Raw genomic sequence first — 22422 nt, 5'->3', positions numbered from 1 at the left:
TATTTATAAAGCACCATCACCCTGGAAAAATGCTCATAGTGTTGAACAATCATAAAAAAAACAATCTCTCATTCATTAAAAACACTCTGACCTCAAAGTTACAAACAAGGTGGATAAATAAAACACACTGATTTTTAAATTTTTTTTTTAATTATATTTTTTTATTTGCAAATTGGATCCATAAATCCACTATGAATTGTATCCCTCCTCACATCTTCTGGACAATATATTTATGATCCTTTCTATCTCTGTCTGATTTAGACATTGTAATTGCTGATCTTATGAACAAGAGATATTGTATTTTGGACTTTGAGATCGGGTATGCCACTTTTCTGGATAGAGGGGGAGACCTGTACAAAGCATGCAGTAACTCATGTGAAATACTGATATCACCATCTGTCCACTTTTATTTATACTTAGCATTTCCAATACCATAACAGATCTCCTCCAACAGAGATGAGCTGGTGAATTTGGTGTCAGCCAATCAGAAGAATTCATGGGGATTTATTTCAGAGGCCAGGATGGGAGAGGAACAGAATTTCATAATAGATTCTTCTCCTAACCCCTTGAAAAAGTGAAATGAATATACAAAAGATTTGACTCAGAGGATATGTCCTTTCTGCCATTGTTACAAGTGGAAACCTAGTTTTCAGATCTCTGAATTATCAGATCCTTTCACAGCATCTAAATACACAGATGGTTGTATTCAAAATACATTCAACGGAGAGATAGTACATAGCTTTGTGTTGACATAAATATTTTGGATGGTGGTGAGCTACTATCATAGAAGCTGTATAAGCTTGGCCTCCTTTTAAAAAATTGGAGCATTATCAGGCAGGAAAATAAGTTATTTAGCAGGCCTTGATATTTCAGCCTCATGGGAATAGGAGCTGAAAAATCTCTCTCTCAATGGAAGTCTAATAAAACACAAAAGACTTATAACATATGAAGGAAGCAGTACACATGAAGCTGTGCCTTGTGAAGACAAGCATTTTGACAGACAGGCAACCCTGATGGAGGTCCTTTTACTCTTTAGTAAGACCTATCAAACTTGTTCCAAGCAAGTTTGTTCTCTGGGATTTAGCCATGGAGCTTCTAGACCATTATTAACACTCAACTATTTACAATAAAATACCAGAATACAGTCAACTGAGAGTACTTGCAAAAGCAAGGAGAACAGTTCCAGTGACCGTCACGGGCAGTAAGAAGGAACTGAGGGGGCTAAGGGTCAGATGGGCCTTTTATACTGATGCCAATGGCATGTAGCATGCAGCACCAGCAGGTGCCCTAGCTGCCCCCAGCAGGTATTGTTGAGGGAAAATTTCCGGCCACTGTGAAGGGGGGAACACATTCACCAGTAGTGAACTGCACATGTACAATCACTCAAAGAAGAACTTGAAATTTATGCTGCAAAAAGAGAATAAAAAGTATCAGTAATATTTTTGTTCCAATGAAACTAATGGTACAAGAATCACCACTCTGCTCTGTCAACCATGCTGGCCCCAAATACCTGTCTGCTTTGTATAGGAAGAACAATTAGTTGTGCAATTTGTGGTTAAATAGTTTATCTTAGAAGCCTTCTTCAAAAATCCTGTTCACTTCTTGTTTTATCAACTCTTCAGTGGTGTTGTATTTAAAAGTTACCTTGTCTACCACAACGTTTTATTTTTCAAAAGAGGAAAGAAAGAATAGGTGCTGCTCTTTCCTGCTGGTTAATACAGTACATTATTGACTGAACAATTTTTTCCCCCTCAAACTAATCTCTGTATCTGTAACCATGGGAGTTCTGTGCCAGGTATATATCTTGAACATTTAAGACTGACCTGATCTCTTGGAATTTCTAATGAAAGTGTTTCCTCAAGGAACAGTTCCCTAGGGGTATTTAGCTTCTGAGTGAAAGGCTCACCGAATTGTTTGATCATATCTAATATGAAAATACTTCTGAATCAAGGATTTGAAATCAAACTTTGATCAGATTTTATATTAATTCTCCTCTAGACATAGATTCTCTTCATACAACTAACATCTCTAGCGTCTCTTCAACTGTCAATCATTTTTGGTGTTGGGTTTGGCTATCTGTTAAAGATCATTGAATCAAATCAGAGAAGAGAATGAGTTACTCCTTAAGCACTTGTCTAATGTGCAGAAAGAAAAATTATGTTACTGGTATTTTAATTTGGGATAAATATGCTGGCGATCTCATGCAGAAATGGTATGGCACACAACACAAGGGTAACTCTTATGGATCTCATTATGACAGATAAAGATGAATTAATCACTAGACTAGAAGTTGGTAGTGGTTGCCTAGGGACCAGTGATCATTACCAGATTACATCAATATAGGCAAAAAGAGGACAGTCATAACTAGTAATTATATATTGTGACAGACCCAGACCAGTGGGGTATAGGAGTCTGGTAGAGGGCAAATATACTGGTCACTGGATGGGATGAGTAGTTTTCTGTTCCCTGAGTGACCAGAGAAGGGGCTGCACTAGAGTAAAAAGGAACCTGCTAGAACCAGTTAAGGCAGGCAGGCTAATTAGGACACCTGGAGCCAATTAAGAAGAAGCTGCTAGAATCAATTAAGGCAGGCTAATCAGGGCACCTGGGTTTTAAAAGGAGCTCACTTCAGTTTGTGGTGTGAGTGTGAGGAGCTGGGAGCAAGAGGCGCAAGGAGCTGAGAGGGAGGAAAAAGCGTGAGAGTGAGAAATGTACATGTTGGCAAAGAAAAAGATAGAAGTTCCCATCCCAGAGACTTTCTTTCTCCTCAACCCAGGGGTTGGCAATGTGTCTGTACACAGACACAAGTGTCTGTTGTAAAAATTTGAGGTCCACGGCATGGGGGACACTCACCGCGGACAGCTCAGCTCCCTGCAAGCGGCTCCCCATCCCTGTTGTTGCTGGCGGAGGGGAGGCATGGCCAGGCAGCTCTGCAGGCACACTACCAGCTCTGTTTGCTTCAAGCGCCACCCCTTGAAGCTCCCATTGGCCATGGTTCCTGGCCCATGAGCTGTGGAGTAAGCACTTGGCGGGGGGGGAGGCAGCATCACTAGTCACAGGGCAGAGTCACCCATGGAAGCAGTATCACTAGTCGCTGGGCAGTACGCTGCCAGCTCAGTCTGCTGCAGGCACTGCTGGGAGCCGCGGAGTCAATGCTCAGGGAAGAGGGACGGAGGCAGCGTCACTAGTCGCCAGGCAGGGTAAGCCAGGATGGCATGAGGGAGTGAGGGAAAAAGGCAGGAAATGGGCTGGGAGGTGGCATGAGGCTCCCACGGCCACTGATAGCGCGAGGGTGCACGCTGCCTCTGTCACCCCTCCCCAAACACTTACTCCACAGCCCATGGGAGCTGCGGGGGGCGGTGCCTGTGGATAGAGGTAGTGTGCCTGCAGAGTTGTCTGGCCGCACCTCGCCCCCGCCAGCAACACCAGGGAGCCACTTGCGGGGACAGGGAGCTGCCCGAGGTGCTGGAAAAAGGTGAAGAAGAAAGAGGTTCTTTCGAACTGTTGGCACTGCAAGTCTCTGTAATGAAATGGGTCCTTGCAAAAGTATCTGCTTTTACCCACTGTCGCATGTTGGTAGGTATGTAGAACGGGCCATCTCAGCGGGAACACCAGGAGACACTGAACCTGATGGGAGCATAATCCCAGACACACAGGGTTAAAACACCCCAGCCCCATCCCTTCAGGGTAGTAGCCATGCTCCTCACCTCCTGCATCTGAGCAGTGGGCAGGCCATGACCCTGCCTCCTCCTCAGCCCCTTTTGTGCCCAAGGTGGCCCAGCCCAGCAAGGCCCCGCTGTCAGCAGAGCATGGAATATGGGAAAGTGGAGCAGGAACTGCATCAAGGTAGGATGGTCTTAGTGAAGGTGCTTTGGGGTCCCTGACAGACCAGGTTTGTATTCTTGGCACTGCCCCTGCCACTGATTTCCTGTGTGACCTTGGGTAAGGCCTCAGTTCCCCAGCTGTCACAGGGATAATAATAACCCATTGTGCAGTAATGAGGGCCATAAATAAATATTTGGAAAGAGCATGAAAGTCTGATGCAAAAAAAAGATTCAAAAGTTGGGGAAGGAGAATTTCTAGTACCTTCCCCTTCCCCCGCCCCCACACAGCTGAGCATCCATGCAGGGCCTAGGAGCAATCTGGCCCATAGTTTTTATTAGTGAACTGTTACTGCTGTACAGATCACAGAACTTTGATTTTCTGTGGACCCTGTAAAAAGTAGTTATTTGTAAAAAGTACTCATAATTCAAAAGAATTTCCTCCATATTTAATAACTTTATAAACAGTTTTTAGTAATTGCAAGCCCAATAAAATGCAGCGGGGCATTTTATTTATTTCATATGATGTTTTGATACCAAGCAAACCCATGCACAGCTATAGCAGGCTTTAATCTACTGATCTACCTACCTATATATCCACACAACAATTGACTACACATGGGATACATAACATTTCTGAGTGCCATCAGCTTCAGTTAAAGTTAGTTAGCCCAGTCCTGAAAGGTCCCGAGTATCTTGAACTCACACTGCAGTCAATGGCTGTTGAGGGCCCTCAGAAGCTCATAGCAGCTGCTCAGCACCTTGCAGTATCAGGACTTCATTCTCTTTCGAAACATCTCCCTAGGTACTTACATGGAACTCAGTAACACAGTATTTGAGTGCATCATAAACAATGAATTTAGCCTCATGAAACCTTTTTGAGGTCTCCCTATGTCTGCCTCTATGTATGCTATTATAGCCCAAATCTATAGCAAGGAGCAGCCCTGGCAACAACTTACATGGCACTGGTTCTCATTTTCAATCTTAGTTTCTCTCATTGTCTCTGGAACCTTTGATTTACCGCTATGCCCCCTTTTTTGGGGGAGGGGGGGGGGTGTTACTTATCCACTAGTGCTATATTATAGAAGCAGGACAGAACTAAAGCTAAAGAACTGCATTTATAATGAATTCCCAGCACCTGTAGTTTTGCACTTAACTTGTTTGGGGTATTTTCCCTACATTATGAAAGTAACTATTCCACAGTAAGGGCCAAAATCTGTCCTTAGAGTTGTGTGTAGGAAGAATTGTACTTCAGCAACAGCTGTATGAAAAGGATGACGGTAATAAAGAATAAATACAGAACACTGGGAAAGTCTGATTAACATAGTGTTAAACTGTTTCATATTGAAATGAGACGACATGGGGATAGGGCATCCATTTCTGATGCTTGTTTCCTGTATGTATGTATGTCCGCACTATGTTAGGTCAATCAATCCCACCATGACACGTTTTCCCTTCTTAGGGTCTTTTACTAATATGGTACTTCCTGATCATAGCTTGTGAATACAGATCTACATTACATGAAATTGGTTCTGCCTTTTCTTAGTGGAATCCAAATGTTCTCCATTTTAGTTAACTCCTCAATTTCTCTTTTGTTTCCCCTACCGCGGATGAGCATTACATTTAAAAAAATATATTCTAACAGAGATGTCACAAAAAAGACAGTTATATTGAAAATGGGTTGCCAAACCCTAGGAAGCTCTGTCAAAATACTTCTCATTTCTCCAAATACTTGTAAAGATTTCATGAAGTTTGGTGGCCTTCTTGAGCCCCCGCAACAAATTGTTCTCAAGGGCTCAATCATGCAAAACTCCCAAAAAGGAATTTAAGAACAGGCCCTAATTATTATAAACCCTCAGTAACATACAGTATGTAGCATTATTTATATACATCTGAAAATATCCCACGAAAAGCTGTTGAAATAAATTTTCAAGCCATATTTTTCAGGGTGCTGTTTTTCCTGTAGCTCCTACTATTTTTTCCATCGTTGTTCAAATTTATGCTATTACAGTTTTCAAGTTAATTTAATATACTGATCCTACAGCCATTGAATTCAGTGAGTTTTGCCCTTAACATCAATGGACGCAGGATCAGGCCTTTCACTGAATGTATCTGAACTGAGTTTCTGTGTTTTTTTTTTTAAGTACATCTTAAAAATAACACTTGATATGAACATGAAAATGTAAGTCCAAGAACAATAAAAAAGTAGTGACAACAATGCACTGGATATATGGTTTTAGGATATTTATTTAAATACCCCATCCTACAAAAAATATTGACTTTCATTTTTTTAACAAAAAACCCATACTGGAATTTACAGAAAATAGAATATGCACTGATAAAACAGAATAAAAAAATGGGGGTATTCCATGTTTTTGCCTCACCATGTCAGACTGAGCTTTATCTTGAAAGTTAATGAATTACCATTCCCATACTACGTGTGTCAGTAGCAGCATGATAGTAGAGTTTTGCTTCACTGATTAGAATGAAGTAAAATAAGTTCCTCTAGAATCTTGATGACACATAACAAGAGGCTTTGTTATCCAATCAGACAAAGTATTAGCCACGTTCAATCAACGTTGTGTGCGTTTTTTCCCCACAGATTGTTTTATGGAGTGTGCAAGATGTGGCCAAGTAATGAAACAGCTCAAGTCAACTGTAGCTCGCGACCATGCTGAGAAGTGGTGCAAAAAAACGTCCAAGGCTTCAAACAACTCAAGTGTAGAGAAGAACAAATTCATTGAGGAGGCCGCATCAAAGAGAGGATAAGAGGTAAAGTCAATGACCAACTTTCTTAACTGGGATTTCAAAGATGCACAGAATGATGTTTGCCTTGCCTACAGTTTAGCAAAAGCCAAATTGCCATTTACAGCCGGCGTTGTCTTCAAAGAAATTGCCAAAAAAATTGACCCAAAATGTGCTCCCTTTCAAAGACTGCACTGCAGTGCCAGGACTGTAGCAAGAAACACTGAGGATTTAGGTGACTACCTTTACAATGTAACTGTTAAAGCAGCAGTAAATGCTCCGTTTGTTAACTTAATGTGTGACGAGAGTACCGACCACAGTCACAAGAGTCAGCTTATTATTTACCATCGTTTTGTGAATGTTGACACAAGTGAAATTCGCTTCGAGTTTTTGAGCTTAATTGAAATAGCTGAACGCTGTAATGCTGAAAATCTGAATGCAACCATCGTTGGTTGCTTGGAAAAGGACCAAAACAAGTATCCTATGGAGAAAACTGTGGCATTTACATTGGACAGGGCGTCTGTAATGCTAGCCCAACGTGAAAGCGTTTTAAAGCGACTGAAAGATCACTATGGTGATTTTTTTCATCCAGCACTGTATGACCCATCACCAAGCCTTAATGGCTAGAGACGCTGAATCAGTCGTACCTGACTTTGTGGAAGATATGATCAAAACGACACAGACATTTCAGTGGGGCTGCGAGAAAAAAGGAGTTTAGATAGATCTGTGAGCTGAATGAAGAGGAATATTCAAATCTGGTTAGCTACAAAAAAATTCGTTAGTTAAGTTTAGCTGCCTGAGTTGAGAGGTTCGAGCTACTGTGCGATTCTCTAGTGCAATACTTTGAGAGAGTGTCATTTGGGAATGGGTTGCTAAATTATACAACAAGTTGCCAGAATATCTATGACATGCTACAGTCTCCTAAATTCATTCTGTTTCTGTTTCGTTTCTTGAATCGGGTTTTGCCACTTCTCGCAGCAATGAATTTGGCACTGCAGAAAGAGAACTCTGATCTGTACAATGCATACTGCTCTCTGGAGAGCACTGCAAGGTCATTTTGAAGCCGCTTAAAGAACCTTCAAATGAGGATTCTATGCTGGAATCTTTCGTATCTCCAAGCAACCTGTCTATACTTAGTGCCAAGGTCACAGAGATGCTCATGGAGTGTGAGGAGCAGCACTAGTCATCAGAAACAGAGATTGCTCAGGTAAAAGCAATGTTAATCTAATATACAAAGAAACTTGAACAGGTATTCAAGGCCAGGTTTCCTGAAATACATGCTTTACTTGTACCCCTGCAATCAAAAGCCACCACTCTCAGAAATTCAAAAACTTTCAGCAAAATTTACAAAGCACATTGACTCCAGCAAGGTTGAAATGCAGTATACACTGTACTGTGAGGATGACACGGTCAAGACGCTTTTCAACTCAGACCGCTGTGGCAATAACGTTATCAAATTATGGTATCTTTTATTTAAGTCAAGTGAAAGTGACTACAGTTACCTGGCAAGGCTTTCACTTATTTTACTGACACTGCGCCCTGACACATGTTGCTGTGAATGAGGCTTCAGCCACATGAGCTTTATCAAAACATCCACAAGGAATCGTTTTGAGAACTGTCAGGTTGATGCCGGTCTCATTTTGCAACTTCAACAATGAGCACAAAGGACTTCAATGTAGGTGCGGCGGCGAAGTACATTAAAAAACACTAAAGTGAGTTAAATTTATTGTTGTTGTTGTTATTATTATTAGCTAGCTAGGTTATTGTTGTTGTTTCTTTTTCAGTGTGGAAAATTATGTGCGCTATTTTACAGGTTGAATGACTGAATGACATAAACCCCCGCCAATGTCCGTTACTAAGTCTGGTAATTTTGTCAAGTGTCTGTCGCACAACATGGTGGTGCTGACCCCTGCCTGAACTCCAGCTGGGGATGATTCTCAAAGAGGAGGAAAATGATAAAAATGAGGAACAGACTCCCCAAATGATCGCTCCCTTCATCTCTACTCATGGCATCAACACCACCTAAGGACAAGGAAATCAATACTAAACCGGAGGAGGGATCCCGGCTGAAAGGATTCCAGCCAATAAGACTGTTTAGCATGTGGTGAGAGAAATCTTTGATTTGAATACACTTGCTTGTTAAGTTAGGCATTTTATGTGTTCTTACCTTTTATTTCTTTGTATACAATCCTGAGCTTGTATTGTCCTGGAGGGTACTGGGCAGTACAAGACACACATTTCTGGGGGGAAAGTCTGGGACTGGAATTTGCTGGTGCTGTTCTGTAATGTAGTTCATGGCTGGCTGGCTATAGTACTTATACAGTCTAGCTGGAAGTGATTTACAAGCTGGAGGCTGTATGAGGGCAGACTAGGAACAGTTCCGCTCACAGCGAAGCCCTGTAAAGGGCACCCCAGATAGGAGAATAGAGGGGACATAGTTGTCAATCCGTCCAGATCGTACCTTGGGTAATATCACCTTCTGTGTGTGTACATATACACACGCTCATGCACACACAGTACTCCAAAAGGGATAATTCCCCAAGCTGAGGAAAATTCTGTGCAAATTGAGAAGGAAGGTGTAAATAGAAGTGTAAATTAAAATATGAAGTTCTTTACGAACAAGTTTATTAGGTGGACAAAAAGCTATGATTTTACAATCAAAAATGAGAACAACTTTGGCTAAAAGTCCAGACTAGTTCATTAATAAAGTGAAGTCAGCAATTAGAAATCAAAAGAATATTATATAACAAGTAGGTGAAAAGGGGAAAACAAAAAAATCAGTATCAATTAGAAGCTGCAGTTAGAAAATTGATAAGGGAAGCTAAAGACATCAGGGAAAAAATCGTGGCTGGCAGAGCTAAGAACAATCAGTTCTTTTTAAAATATATTGGGAATAAAGAAATCCTAGCAATGGTATAGGCTCATTACTAGATAGAGAGGGTAAAATTGTTCATAATGATGCAGAAAAGGTAGAAAGAAGTATTTAATTTCAAGTGTTCAGATAACCTGCTGACATGGGTAATTGTAGGCTGATTAGCTTGACATAAATCCTGGACAAAATAATGGAAAAACTGATATGGGATTCAGTTGATAAACAGTAGGACTATAAGTAATGCCAGCAAACAAACAGATCTTATCAAACAAACCCAATTTTATTCTTTGAGATTATGTTTGGCTGATGAAGATAACTGCATAGCTGTACTACAGTTTATAGTACTGCACAATATTCAGGTTAAAATATTAGCACTACACATTATCAATAAAGCACACTAAAACAGGTCAAGATAGATTTAGAACTGACAGATCTCAAAGTAGTCAATGGAGAACCATCATCAAATGGGAATGTTTCTAGTGGGGCACTGTTGGGATTGACACCAGGTCCAATGCTTTTCAAAATTTTCAGTAGTAAAGTAAATATAAAACTACTGCTGATAAAATTTCAGAGGACACAAAGACCTCCCATCATACAGAAAGATCTGGACCGCTTGGTAAACTGAGCCATTCAAACAAAATAAATTTTAATATGGCCAAATATAAAGTTGTACAACTAGGAACAAGGAATGCAGACCATAGCTACAGAATAAGGAACTGTATCCTGGAAAGCAGTGACTGAAAAGGATTTAGGGATTATAGTGGACAAGTAACTCAACATGCACTCCCAGTGCAATGCTGTGGCAAAAAGGGATAATGTGATCCTTGGATGTATAAACAGAGAAGAAGTGAATAGGAAAAAGGATATTATTTTACCTCTGTGTACAGGATTGGTGAGACAATACTGGAATACTATGTACACAGTTATGGTTTTATGGATATCGAAACATTGGAGAGGGTGTAGAAAGTGATTGGGTTGGACAATTGCCTTACAGTGAGAGGCTTAAAGAGCTCAAAGCTGTTTAGCTATCAAAAAGAAGGTTGGGAGGTGACTTGATTACAGCATATAAGTTCCTTCACAGGGAGAAAAGAGTTCTTTAATGTAGCAAAGAAAAGCGTAACAAGAATCTATAACTGGAAGTGAAGCCAGACAAATTCAAATTAGGCACAGATTTTAAACAATTAGGGTGATTAATTATTGGAATAAACTAACAAGGGAAATGGTGGAATTCTCCATCTCTTGATGTCTTCAAATCAAGACCGGAGGCCTTTCAGGAAGAAGTTATTGGGCTCAATTCAGGTGTAACTGGGAGGGAAGATTGGCCTGTAGTATGCAGGCCAGACTCACTAGATGATCTAATGTTCCCTTTTGGCTTTGATTCAATGGATCTATCATTGTTTTTTTAGAGACTTTATTCTGGAAACAAAACAAGAATCATGGGTATACTTGTGTATGTAGGACGTTCTCTATAGTCCATTTATTTTAAAAGGCAAATTGAAAGGGTAAGATACTAATCTATAATCTGTTTTTTTAATTATATTTCACAGGACTCTCTTTCTTGGTTCTTGTATTTTCAACATAAGAGAAGATTATAATTCACATTCTTAATCCACCAAGGCACTGATAGATGAGCATAAGGCTCCCATATTAATCCTTCCAAATGTCAGTGCCTTTAAAGTAAAAAATAATAATGAAGAGGCGGTAGCCTGTACCAATGCCACTGCCTCCTAAACAGCTTTCAGTCAGTTCTTGAAAGTGCAGTAAAAAAGGTGAACTGAAATCTTCAAAGAAGCAGAACTACAAGTATACAAATTTTCATTTTTTTAAATAAGATACCATCTACACTATTAACTGTACTCCTGGAGAGTAGATATCTCAAATGATACCTCAAAATATAAAGCATAATGATTAATAGCGCAGCTGGCAGAGACAGAATGAAGGGCAATACCTTACATTATGCAACAAAGACTGAGAAGAATCCTCCTGTGAGCTACAGTAATACAAATAATGAAATAGGCACTCTTTGCTTGCTCAGATAACATTATCAGGTTTCTTTTCTGCCTGACAAAGACATGAAGAAATGCTGGGAGTGGGATAAGTGATAACAGGCACAAAGATACTGCCCTCCCAGTCAGGGTGGAGGGAGATCAGAGCAATTGAGTGGGAAAGAAGAAAAGAGATCTCAGCTGCTAAGAGAAGGGGAATGAGAAGACACGAGCAGAGCAGAAGAAGGAGAAGACACTATTGGTACAATAGTCCAAAGCCTCAAGTCAGAGGGGAATGAATTAGGCCTTGATTTCAGCCACAAAGACAATTTCTGGGGAGAAAGTGTTGAAACTATGGAGATGTATATTGCTGATTATGCTTAGCCCTCTGTACCAGAATGAAAAGTAAGCAATTTATTTTTCCAGCCAAGCCAGAATAGTCTACTTAGCAACTTCTAGAGCCTTGCAAACTTAGCACCAGCAGCTACAGTTGTTGCAAGCCAGAGTTTGATTTGATTTTAAAAAAGAGAATGTTTGCAAGCTATAGGTTATAACCAGAGCGTCTGAAGGCAATTATTTTTCCTGAAAGACAAGTGATAGCTCAATTTGCCAAGAAACACACTAGGCTTTGTAGCAAATAAACTACAATTAGGTTATTCACTGCTGCTGAAAAAAACAAACTTGATTGGATTTTAGGAGGTGGACAGCTTCTCTCTTGTACTACCCAAAATGACTACTCAGTTTTTAAAATGTAGATTTTTAGTCCTTCTGGTAGACTCCTTTTGAAAAGTCAAGAGGATTTAAGACAACATGGGATTGACCCTGGATCTAACAAAAAGGTCATTTTGTACTACCTGAGCTCAGCACAGGCCAGGTTCAATCCCATCCCTTGCAATATGAGATGAAACAAAATAAACCATGTAATTAGGGAGGAAAGGAGAAAGGTTGCTCTGGTTCTCAGTCTTCATCTTTCCATACTCAGCATGATAGGATCAGCCACTGCTGAGTTGAGAAGCATCAGTCTCATCCCTTAAGGTGCTAGTAGAATCACAGAATAACTTCTCCACTGAGGTTAATTAATGCCTTTGCACCAGATGTACCAGTGGGACATACCTTCATCGCCAGTGGATGGAAATCGTGTTTCTCATCAAGCAGTCTTCTGTTGGTGCCAGGTGCAAATAGTTTCTTGTTCATTAGATTAGTCAACAGTATCTACCTCCATTGTCTCCCACTCGAAGAATATTTCATCCATCACTACCTGATTAAAGAAACAGGGTTTATCATCTGTTGACTAAATGTAATTATGTTCTTATGTTTGGATTAGTGGCAATCCAAAATACCTTGCGAGTATGGCCTATCTGTATGACTTTCTGACACAGGGAGGTTATAATCTGGTGCCTTCTTATTTATCTAGAACATGATGTTTAGGTTGTTCATTTAGACAAGATCTGTTTAGGACAGCCAGGCCAGTCAGCCTCACCTCAGTCCCTGGAAAAATCATGGAGCAGGTCCTCAAGGAATCAATTATGAAACATTTAGAGGAGAGGAAAGTGATCAGGAACAGTCAGCATGGATTCACGAAGGGGAAGTCGTGCCTGACTAACCTAATTGCCTTCTATGATGAGATAACTGGCTCTGTGGATGAGGGGAAAGCAGTGGATGTGTTATTCCTTGACTTTAGCAAAGCTTTTGATACGGTCTCCCACAGTATTCTTGCCGCCAAGTTAAAGAAGTATGGGCTGGATGAATGGACTGTAAGGTGGATAGAAAGCTGGCTAGATCGTCGGGCTCAACGGGTAGTGATCAATGGCTCCATGTCTAGTTGGCAGCCGGTTTCAAGCAGAGTGCCCCAAGGGTCGGTCCTGGGGCCGGTTTTGTTTAATATCTTTATTAATGATCTGGAGGATGGTGTGGACTGCACTCTCAGCAAGTTTGCAGATGACACTAAACTAGGAGGCGTGGTAGATACACTAGAGGGTAGGGATCGGATACAGAGGGACCTAGACAAATTAGAGGATTGGGCCAAAAAAAACCTGATGAGGTTCAACAAGGACAAGTGCAGAGTCCTGCACTTAGGACGGAAGAATCCCATGCACTGCTACAGACTAGGGACCGAATGGCTAGGTAGCAGTTCTGCAGAAAAGGACCTAGGGGTCACAGTGGACGAGAAGCTGGATATGAGTCAACAGTGTGCTCTTGTTGCCAAGAAGGCTAACGGCATTTTGGGCTGTATAAGTAGGGGCATTGCCAGCAGATCGAGGAACGTGATCATTCCCCTTTATTCGACATTGGTGAGGCCTCATCTGGAATACTGTGTCCAGTTTTGGGCCCCACACTACAAGAAGGATGTGGAAAAATTGGAAAGAGTCCACCGGAGGACAACAAAAATGATTAGGAGGCTGGAGCACATGACTTATGAGGAGAGGCTGAGGGAACTGGGATTGTTTAGTCTCCAGAAGAGAAGAATGAGGGGGGATTTGATAGCAGCCTTCAACTACCTGAAGGGGGGTTCCAAAGAGGATGGAGCTCGGCTGTTCTCAGTGGTGGCAGACGACAGAACAAGGAGCAATGGTCTCAAGTTGCAGTGGGGGAGGTCCAGGTTGGATATCAGGAAAAACTATTTCACTAGGAGGGTGGTGAAACACTGGAATGCGTTACCTAGGGAGGTGGTGGAGTCTCCTTCCTTGGAGGTTTTTAAGGCCCGGCTTGACAAAGCCCTGGCTGGGATGATTTAGCTGGGAATTGGTCCTGCTTTGAGCAGGGGGTTGGACTAGATGACCTCTTGAGGTCCCTTCCAACTCTGATATTCTATGACTGATTGCTCTCATCTCTGGAATATTCAAGAGTAGCTGTTCTTGGAGAGAGCAAACTCTCTAAGTGCAAAGTTCCGCTGTGTGGTCTCCTATTCATTCAAGATTTGACGCAAGTTTAGTACAGTGCTTAGACACAGTGGTGATAAGGTACTTTATAAATACCTACAGATAAATCCAAGTGGTTCCTTCCATACTGGTGTGCCTGATCAGCCAGCCATCAAGATAAGAAACCATGTGCACTCCCAGCCCATGCAGGCAGGCTGCCATTACAGCTAAGGATTTCACAAGTATACACAATGCTATTGTAGCGCTGCTGAGGTACAGTCCTTTATAGAGTCTGAACTTTTGGAGTCGCCAGATGCAGAATCTCTAACATACTGGAAGACTGCCAAAGTTCAAAGAGAGTCTCTCACCTTAGAAACCTATGGAAGGGCACGCACAGGAAGGTACTGCCAACCAAGAGAAACAGATGCTCCAAGGAGTACCTCACATTTAGAGCATCGAACTGCCGCCAGTTATTTCTATAGATATACAGACATATGCTAGGCAAGGTATAGGCATGGAGTAAGGTACTACCACAAACAATAGCTTAGCTAAACTAACTGAGGCCTAAAGTCTAAAGATTTGACATAATCAACTAACCAGTAAGTGACCCTATATCGTAAGTTGTCACAAGATACAGTGCTGAATTAAATAATTGATCCTAAACTGCTGACAGGTAACCACAACATACCTGTTTGGACCAGCTTTTAATATTTTAAATCAGAAGCATCAGCAGATAATAATGCCATGGTAACTAAACATACATGCTAATAAGCTTGAGGTAAATGGCCTAGTAACCTATGGGAGAAGAGCACCCCAACATTAGTAGGGTGAGGTAGTACAGGTAAGGAAAAGAGGTTGAAATCCCTATTGCATATGCATGAGGAATAGGGAGTGTTGTCATAACTTATTGTAAAGTTAGTACTCTACCTGTGTACCCCTGTGAGATTTCCGGGAACCTACAAGTCCAAGGGCAACTTGTGGGTCATCTCACCTACTATTAGGCTCCCCACAAAGAATGATGCGAGTACATGAATGCTGAGGTGAGTACATGAATGCTGAATTCTGCATTATCTATTTTGCTGAGTTGTAGTGTTTGTGATATTGCTCATTGTGCTAATAAAACTATTACAAAATCAGAAATTGTTTTCCCTACGTGCGAGTCCCTCTCTGATACACCAGGGCCCTCACTCTAATGTTGTGACCGATCTAGAGGTAGTTGACCAGCGAAATAACACATCATGTTAAATTGCAAACTCTAAATAATACCTAACCAATAGACAACAAAAGTAAACTGGAAACTAGATGCTGCTCCATATACCCAGTGACATCCATGCTGCATCTAGGCCTTACGTGACAAAAAACAAATCTCCTCCACACCAGAGGCACTTCAAGGTATGGATCCGCTGCTGAGTTGTACCAATTTCAAAGACACTGAATTTTCATTTCTTTTTGCACATGGTGCCTCCACCAGGGTATGTCACCAACGTACTGTTACCCAGGGTTTTCAGAACCCAAAGCAGTGGTAACTTCACTGTTTCACTCCAGGTGGTATCAGGAATAAATCAATGGGAACACAGCGCTTCCGGATGATGAAAAATTGATACAAGTAAGGGTGCTCTGATCTAAAACTACTATTTATTAGATTTAAGCACACACAGACACAAGGAATAAGTTTAGAACATCCCAAGCAATTACACAGAATCTGAGATGGTACTGAGTAGATAGCAGCAGGTCCGTGATGGCTGGTAGCTTCCCCACCAGGGAGTATGGTGTCAGGAAAGTCTCTCAAGATAGCTTCAGAGAGCTCGCTCTAAAGTACACTCTATTATCTAGTCTTTTGATAACTAATTTTTACAAAACACATACCTCCTAGTGACGCCGACTGGGTCATCAGTTCTCCTAACTTTAACAAACTACTTATCAACAAAACATTCCTAACAATCTTAGTCATAATAAGCTTCTATATCAAAGGCGCCCTAACTCAAGGTCCCCATCCACTTATTTTATTTCAGTCTCAATTTGTTCAGTCTCCTCCCATTCTGATTAGTGAAAACTGCAACCCTGAGCTACTTTTGACCTTGCCTCCAGAAGCCCTGCTTATTCAAATTAAACCTTAACTATGTAGTGTTCTATATTTCATTAATTCATGGTGGCTGAAATGCACACAATATGGTTGCAATTAGCTTGGTCAAATTCTGGGGTAACAAAACCACTCCATTCTGGAGCAACAGTACAACCTCCCCAACTCCAGGCACCACCAGTGTGTCTCTGACATTTAAGATGTTCACTCTGCTTCAGGTAATGGTATTCTGCTGTGGCTCTAAGTTCCAATAGAGCACTGGAATTTGTGCTTGTACCCCAATGGTCCAGAAGAGAGAGAACTACTGAGATACACAGACCTGCTTGAATGACTCCTTTCAAGCTTCATAATCATAACCATTAAACATAACATCCACCAGAAGCCAACTTTTGTCAGAGTAGCTCATCAATTTAGACAGGCAAAGAGCTTATCTCCACTATGTGGTGGCAGTGAGTCACTCACATTGTAAAGTTTGTCTTCTACATGCATCACAGAACACTAACACTCTCTATGAACTTTAGATATGCACAGTTTCAGTAGCATCCCTATCATAACAGGCTCAATGAAAAAAAAGACACCATGTAGGTGTATCAAACCTCAATGCTGAGGACTGAAAGTGGGAGCAAACTGCCTCAGCTGCACTTAAGAACAAAATCAAATACATAACAATAGCAAGTGATGAAACTTCAAGGAAGACTCTCAGTGATGACAAATAAATTAAGTTCCCATAGCTCACACTTGGAAAAAAAATCCAAGAGTAAGAATGCTGTGTGGGTAGTATCTTTAAAGAAGGCTCTTTATCTACTAAGATCTGATGTAAGAGTTCAGTGTTTTCCTGCAACAGCTCAGGTACTCTCTAACACATAACACAATCATCTGTACCAAAGAAAACATCACCTGAATTAAGATCTTAGCAGGCAAGTAAAGGAGAGGAACTCATTTTTTCAAAATATTTTGTCTTGTAATTATTTGAAAACAAAGTTCATGCATATGTTTACGGAAAGCGAGTATAGCTTAACTTAAACATAATTTGATCTAGCAAAATAATAACAATGTTTAGACAAATAACCCTCTTATCATCTAGCTACTATTATCTATGGCATTTTACTTATAACTGTTAATATTGTATCCTTATTTGCAGATAAGGTAACCATGTCTAATTTGCCTTCACCCAGTTGTCATTTGAAATTGGAGAATATTTTTTTCTATGGTTCCCACTTTTTGAATTATAATGCAAATTTGCTCGCACTTGCATCTTACCCCACCTAAAAGCAAGCAAAATCATAGGTCTGCATATTTCCCATACTTTCTAAGGACTTCCTTAACAGCCTACATGAAGAAACCCAAGTTACCAGGGCCATTTGAATCTCCTTGTGTTTTACTACTAAGAAACCAAAAGTTCCTTTAAAACTATATTGCCAAATCTGATTATAAAACTGAAGTTTAAAAATCAATTCAATGTCTACCTAATTTGTTTTGACAATGTATTTTTGATAATTAGCTAACTCCAAATTATATTCAATTTTAAAACAGAAGTAGCTAAATCAAAAATATAATTAGGATGAGTTATTGGGAAACAGGCATACCACCAGTGATAAATAACTTAGCTCACATATAACGGTTTTCATCCATACATCTAAAAGTGCTTTTCAAAGGAAGGTATCAGTCCCTGTTTTACATATGGGGAAACTGAGGCACAGTGAGCTGGTCTGACTTGACCAAAGTCACACAGCACATTGAAGTCAGAGCCAGGAATAGAATCCAGGTTTCCTGATTGCCAGTCCAGTGTCCTACCCACTAATGATCATGCTGCCTTCCTATTAATATACACATATTAAAATGTTTTATTTTACATGGGAATATCACAATTTAAAGATTTTCATTCACATCTAGTGCAAATGATCTCTCAAATGAGTTAGGTACACATCCTTCAAAACCTAAGAGAGAGGTTTAGGTTAGATTGCACATTAAAGAGGCAGAATTAGTAAATAACAGTATAAGATTACAATACTAACAGGGATAAGAAACTTCTTGATTTCTTCCAAAGCATGTCCCATTCTGGCATATGCCTCTGCTGGTGGGGCAAATACTTCAATTAGAACATGCAGATCATCATTTAGGTGAAAGTATTTTGCTTCCCCACTTTTTCTCAACTCTTCTTCCTGGAAAGGACAGAAAATTTCACTGTAACAAATATAATCATAAAAAGAGAACAATAAAAGTAAAATGAATTTGTGTTTGAGATGTTTGCCATGTACATACAGTTCATTCACTTTTTGCTTCACATACTAAATGGACACAACTGGAAGTTATAAATTAATATTTTCTACTGTTCTCAAAGTCAATGAAACTTAACAATATTGCTATTTTGACTATAAAAGAATGTTTTATGAAGTATATATTACTCAAGAGAAAATTAATAGATAAGATTTCTACCTTGAGACAATGACTGGTTCCTCTAACAGACAGAATTGTTTCCATTGTTTTGCCTTGATTGAAATAAACTCTCAGTATTTGTGAGCAACATGGAAAAAAAATCTTTGTCCTATTTACTGTTTCAACATTGGGGGTTTTGTTCTATTTAGTCCTCTTGCTCCAACCTAATTCTGCGCTGGCTGAAGAGAGTGCATAATCTTCATTAAGTGGATGAGCACTCAGTTCAATCTGTGTATGCTCACATTTCTGGAAACAGAAATTTCTGGAAATGCTTAGAGGCTTAAAGGACGTCATCGATTTAAAAATCATAATTATGCCTGAAATTTGTTTTGATGACTTTTTAATAAGCATTGGAAAAACAACAATGTGTTTTAAAATCCCAACACAAATAGCACTGCTAACAGCCTATGTATGGTTTCATTGTGCTATTAGACAAGCAGTAAAACATTCTGCTAATCTAAGTATTCAATATAATTTGATTTGAAAGTTTTTCTGTCAAATATCTGAGGCTCTAAAAAGTATGCTATTCCTGATATTTATTCCATTTAAACAAGCAATGAATAGTGCTCGAACATCTCTTTTTTAATAGGTCCACAAATAGTAGTTTTAATGAGAGATTAAAGCTTTCTTATTTGTTCCTTCAGGGTCATAATTATAAGTTAAAGTTATGACAATCAGTTCTAGCTTATTGTAGGTAATCTTTTTGTTGTCAGATTTACACAATATATGAATATTGCAAAATTGGTTGGAAAAGCAAAGCAATCCGATTATTGATAGAGCGTTCAGAGCAGGAAAATTAACACATCATAATTAGCTGGCTGAATCTTGTCAGCCTTAACCATCAGCTTGTCAATACAAATGATGAATGAACCACAAAAATAGAAAGTAAAAACCTCCCTCAATGAATACAACATTCTAGCTAAGAACTTTAAAAAAGGGGGGTGGGGGAGTCCTCTTAAGCTAGTTTAACAAATCAAACTGCTCAAAATGCTAAAGGAAATTTCTGCTTAAGAGTCATTTAGCATGGTCCAAAGGGTACAGGTGAGAGCATATGAATTAAATTAAAAATTGAGAAATGTAAGCTGGATATCACAAACAAACTTAACTGAGAACGATTAGACTGTATACTAGTCTCCCTCGGGAAACAGCAGAAGCTCTTGAATAATTTAAGAGTGAACATACCACTGGAAAATATATGATAGTGAATAATCCTGCATAACACTATATGACTTAACAGAAGAAAGATGGACAATATCTAGGATTCTTTGGGTGGTATCAGGTTAAAAGTACAAAACAAAAGGGATTTAATCAGCCTAATTTTAATAATGTGATTAAGTAGATTTCAACAAAGTTTGTTTAAAATCACAATAAGCAAAGTTTGCTCATACAGAGAGCTCATATGCTAAATTTCATCCCTAGGAAACTTGTTGGCTAAAGGGTTTAAAAACCTAATAATCAGAGCTGATAACAGTAGTGTGCACAGCGCTTGGTTGTATTAGACCTTTCAGAAAAACATAATTGATGTATTAGACCCTTAAAATAAAACAACCTACATTGCTCCGATCAGGACTATAACCACTCACACACTGCTAAGTGCTTTTTCCTTGCACACAATGTAATCTGTATTTTTAAATTATACCTAAGAAAAATAAAAATGTAATCTCAGAAGTTAACATCTTCCTCTTGCAGATATCTTAAATTCAATGCAGATTTCATAATCAATCTTTACTATTTAATCTCTTCAGCGTTGTCAATACTGCCCATTGGTTATTGGATGAGAGCAGTGTATTACAGTTAATATACAAAATATTTAAAATTGTAAACACTGAAGTCATTAATCTGATTGTTAAAAACAAATTGGTTTAGCACATAACACTTCTAGTGCTTTTCATCCACAGATTTTAAAATACTTTACAAAGCAAGGTAAATATTATTTTACCCTCCTTTAAAAACAACAAACAACAACAAAAAAACACAAGAACAGATTTAAGGATCTTCCACCTTTAGTCCACCATTATTTGACAGGTTGGAAAGTTGTGATCAGCAGCAAAAGGTCCAAAAATTCTGACTTCAGTAATATACTACCATGGAAAGCATTTAGGTAAAAATTGCCATCCCACCAGCTGATCTTTCAGAACACTCTACTCAACAAAAAGTATGTACTTTTGTTAAATTTATGTAATATTGCTAAACATCATGAATGTCTAAGAAACGAGAGCAAAACTCCTACTTTTGACCTCCAAGACTTTGTTATCAGTGATAGAATACACACATACTTGATTTTTTTTCATTTGAATTTGCTGATCATGAAAATGAAACTCTAGTACCTCTAGCTAGTGGCATCATTAGTAGGAATACTACTATACAGGAATTGCCAGACCATGTCTGGATGATGATTATCTGACAGCAACCAACAGCAGATGATTCAGACCAACAAGAACTATTGTGTTTGTGGTCATATTTTTGGAATGCAACTCCCTATGTGACACTCATTTACTAAATGACACCTCTATAGTTACATTTCTCTGAGAATCAGTTTCTGACCTACTACAAAAATCGGATTTGTATCTATGCCCAAAGAAGGGAAACATTGTTTTTGTAGAAAGGAAATCACTAAAACCATACCATTTAAAAAAAAAAAAAAGAATTTATCATGCAAGTCTAAATCACTAAAAAGACATATTGTACACTTATAAAAATGAATGCTATGTAAGTATACAAGAATGATAAAATGTATTACAAAATGCTATATTCATGTATATAAGGGTTGTACCAGCATAATGGCCTGTTGAAATACAACTGTACAACTTTATATTTTAAGTGCTTTAGCTGTTTTTCCTTCTTCTCTATATCTTTAATAAAGGTTACATGGATTTTTAATGGTGTGTTTGCCATGATACTAAGCAGGTTGAGGTCTTTGTATACCAAACTCCTCATCTTATTTAACACTGTTTAATATTGGACAGCGACTGGGTTATGTGAACACTTTTGGCACATATATTCCATCTAAATTAATATAACAGGCCCTGACCCTGGATATCTAGATTCTAAATATCATTTTTTCTTAAAATAGAAATGAGCCTGAACTAAATGCCTGATTCAGACATCCTTCCCACAAACTCGGAGATATAATTTTGGATCTGAACCTTTTGGCTTAGGCCTTTCCCTTTACAACAAAAAAAACAAATTGCTTTTGCTGTGAAATTAACCAAAATGACCTTTGTACATATAAGACCAACAATATTTTTGTTGTAACAATGTAAAGCCAGGAGAGGGAATTATAGGTCAGCTAAACCTTGCCCCAGGAAATCTGTTGATGTTATAATACTGGTACACCACAAAAAATGCACAAACCAATGAACAAAAAGAATGCCAAGATGGCATCTGTTCCATCAGAAAATGGAGAGAGAGAGAGAATGAAGAAAATTTGCCAAATGTCAGAACCAAATCAGTAAGCCAATATTTTAATCCATATTTTCCTAGTAAACTTGGCCTCACCCTTTCATTCATCTCCCCACACCCATTTGTCTCATCCATCTGTTACATTTTGACATAGCTAAATTTTGAACTTTTTGAGATAGAGAATGTATTTTACTGCACATTTGCACAGTACATTTAATAAATA

General features: G+C 39.2%; 1 protein-coding gene across 5 annotated transcripts in view; it reads right to left on the bottom strand.

Moving 5' to 3' along the window:
* The window catches only part of KHDRBS3 (KH RNA binding domain containing, signal transduction associated 3), a 216552-nt gene that overhangs the window by 101166 nt on the left and 92964 nt on the right, over positions 1-22422 (bottom strand). For 4 of the 5 annotated variants that reach the window (XR_002888342.3, XR_010599026.1, XM_024102715.3 and 1 more), the window contains exon 4: positions 18377-18523. The exons of the other annotated variant lie outside the window; for it this stretch is intronic. Coding sequence is in view for 2 of the 4 variants with exons in the window: in XM_024102715.3 (XP_023958483.1) it covers positions 18377-18523 (147 nt within the window). In the remaining 2 variants the exon portion in view is untranslated. The remainder of the gene's footprint in view (positions 1-18376; positions 18524-22422) is intronic. 5 annotated transcript variants of the gene reach the window in all.

Source organism: Chrysemys picta, chromosome 2, assembly GCF_011386835.1.
Source record: "Chrysemys picta bellii isolate R12L10 chromosome 2, ASM1138683v2, whole genome shotgun sequence".
NCBI lineage: Eukaryota > Metazoa > Chordata > Testudines > Emydidae > Chrysemys > Chrysemys picta.
Note: the sequence above shows the minus strand (reverse complement) of the source record. Positions and strands in the feature narration are given on the sequence as shown.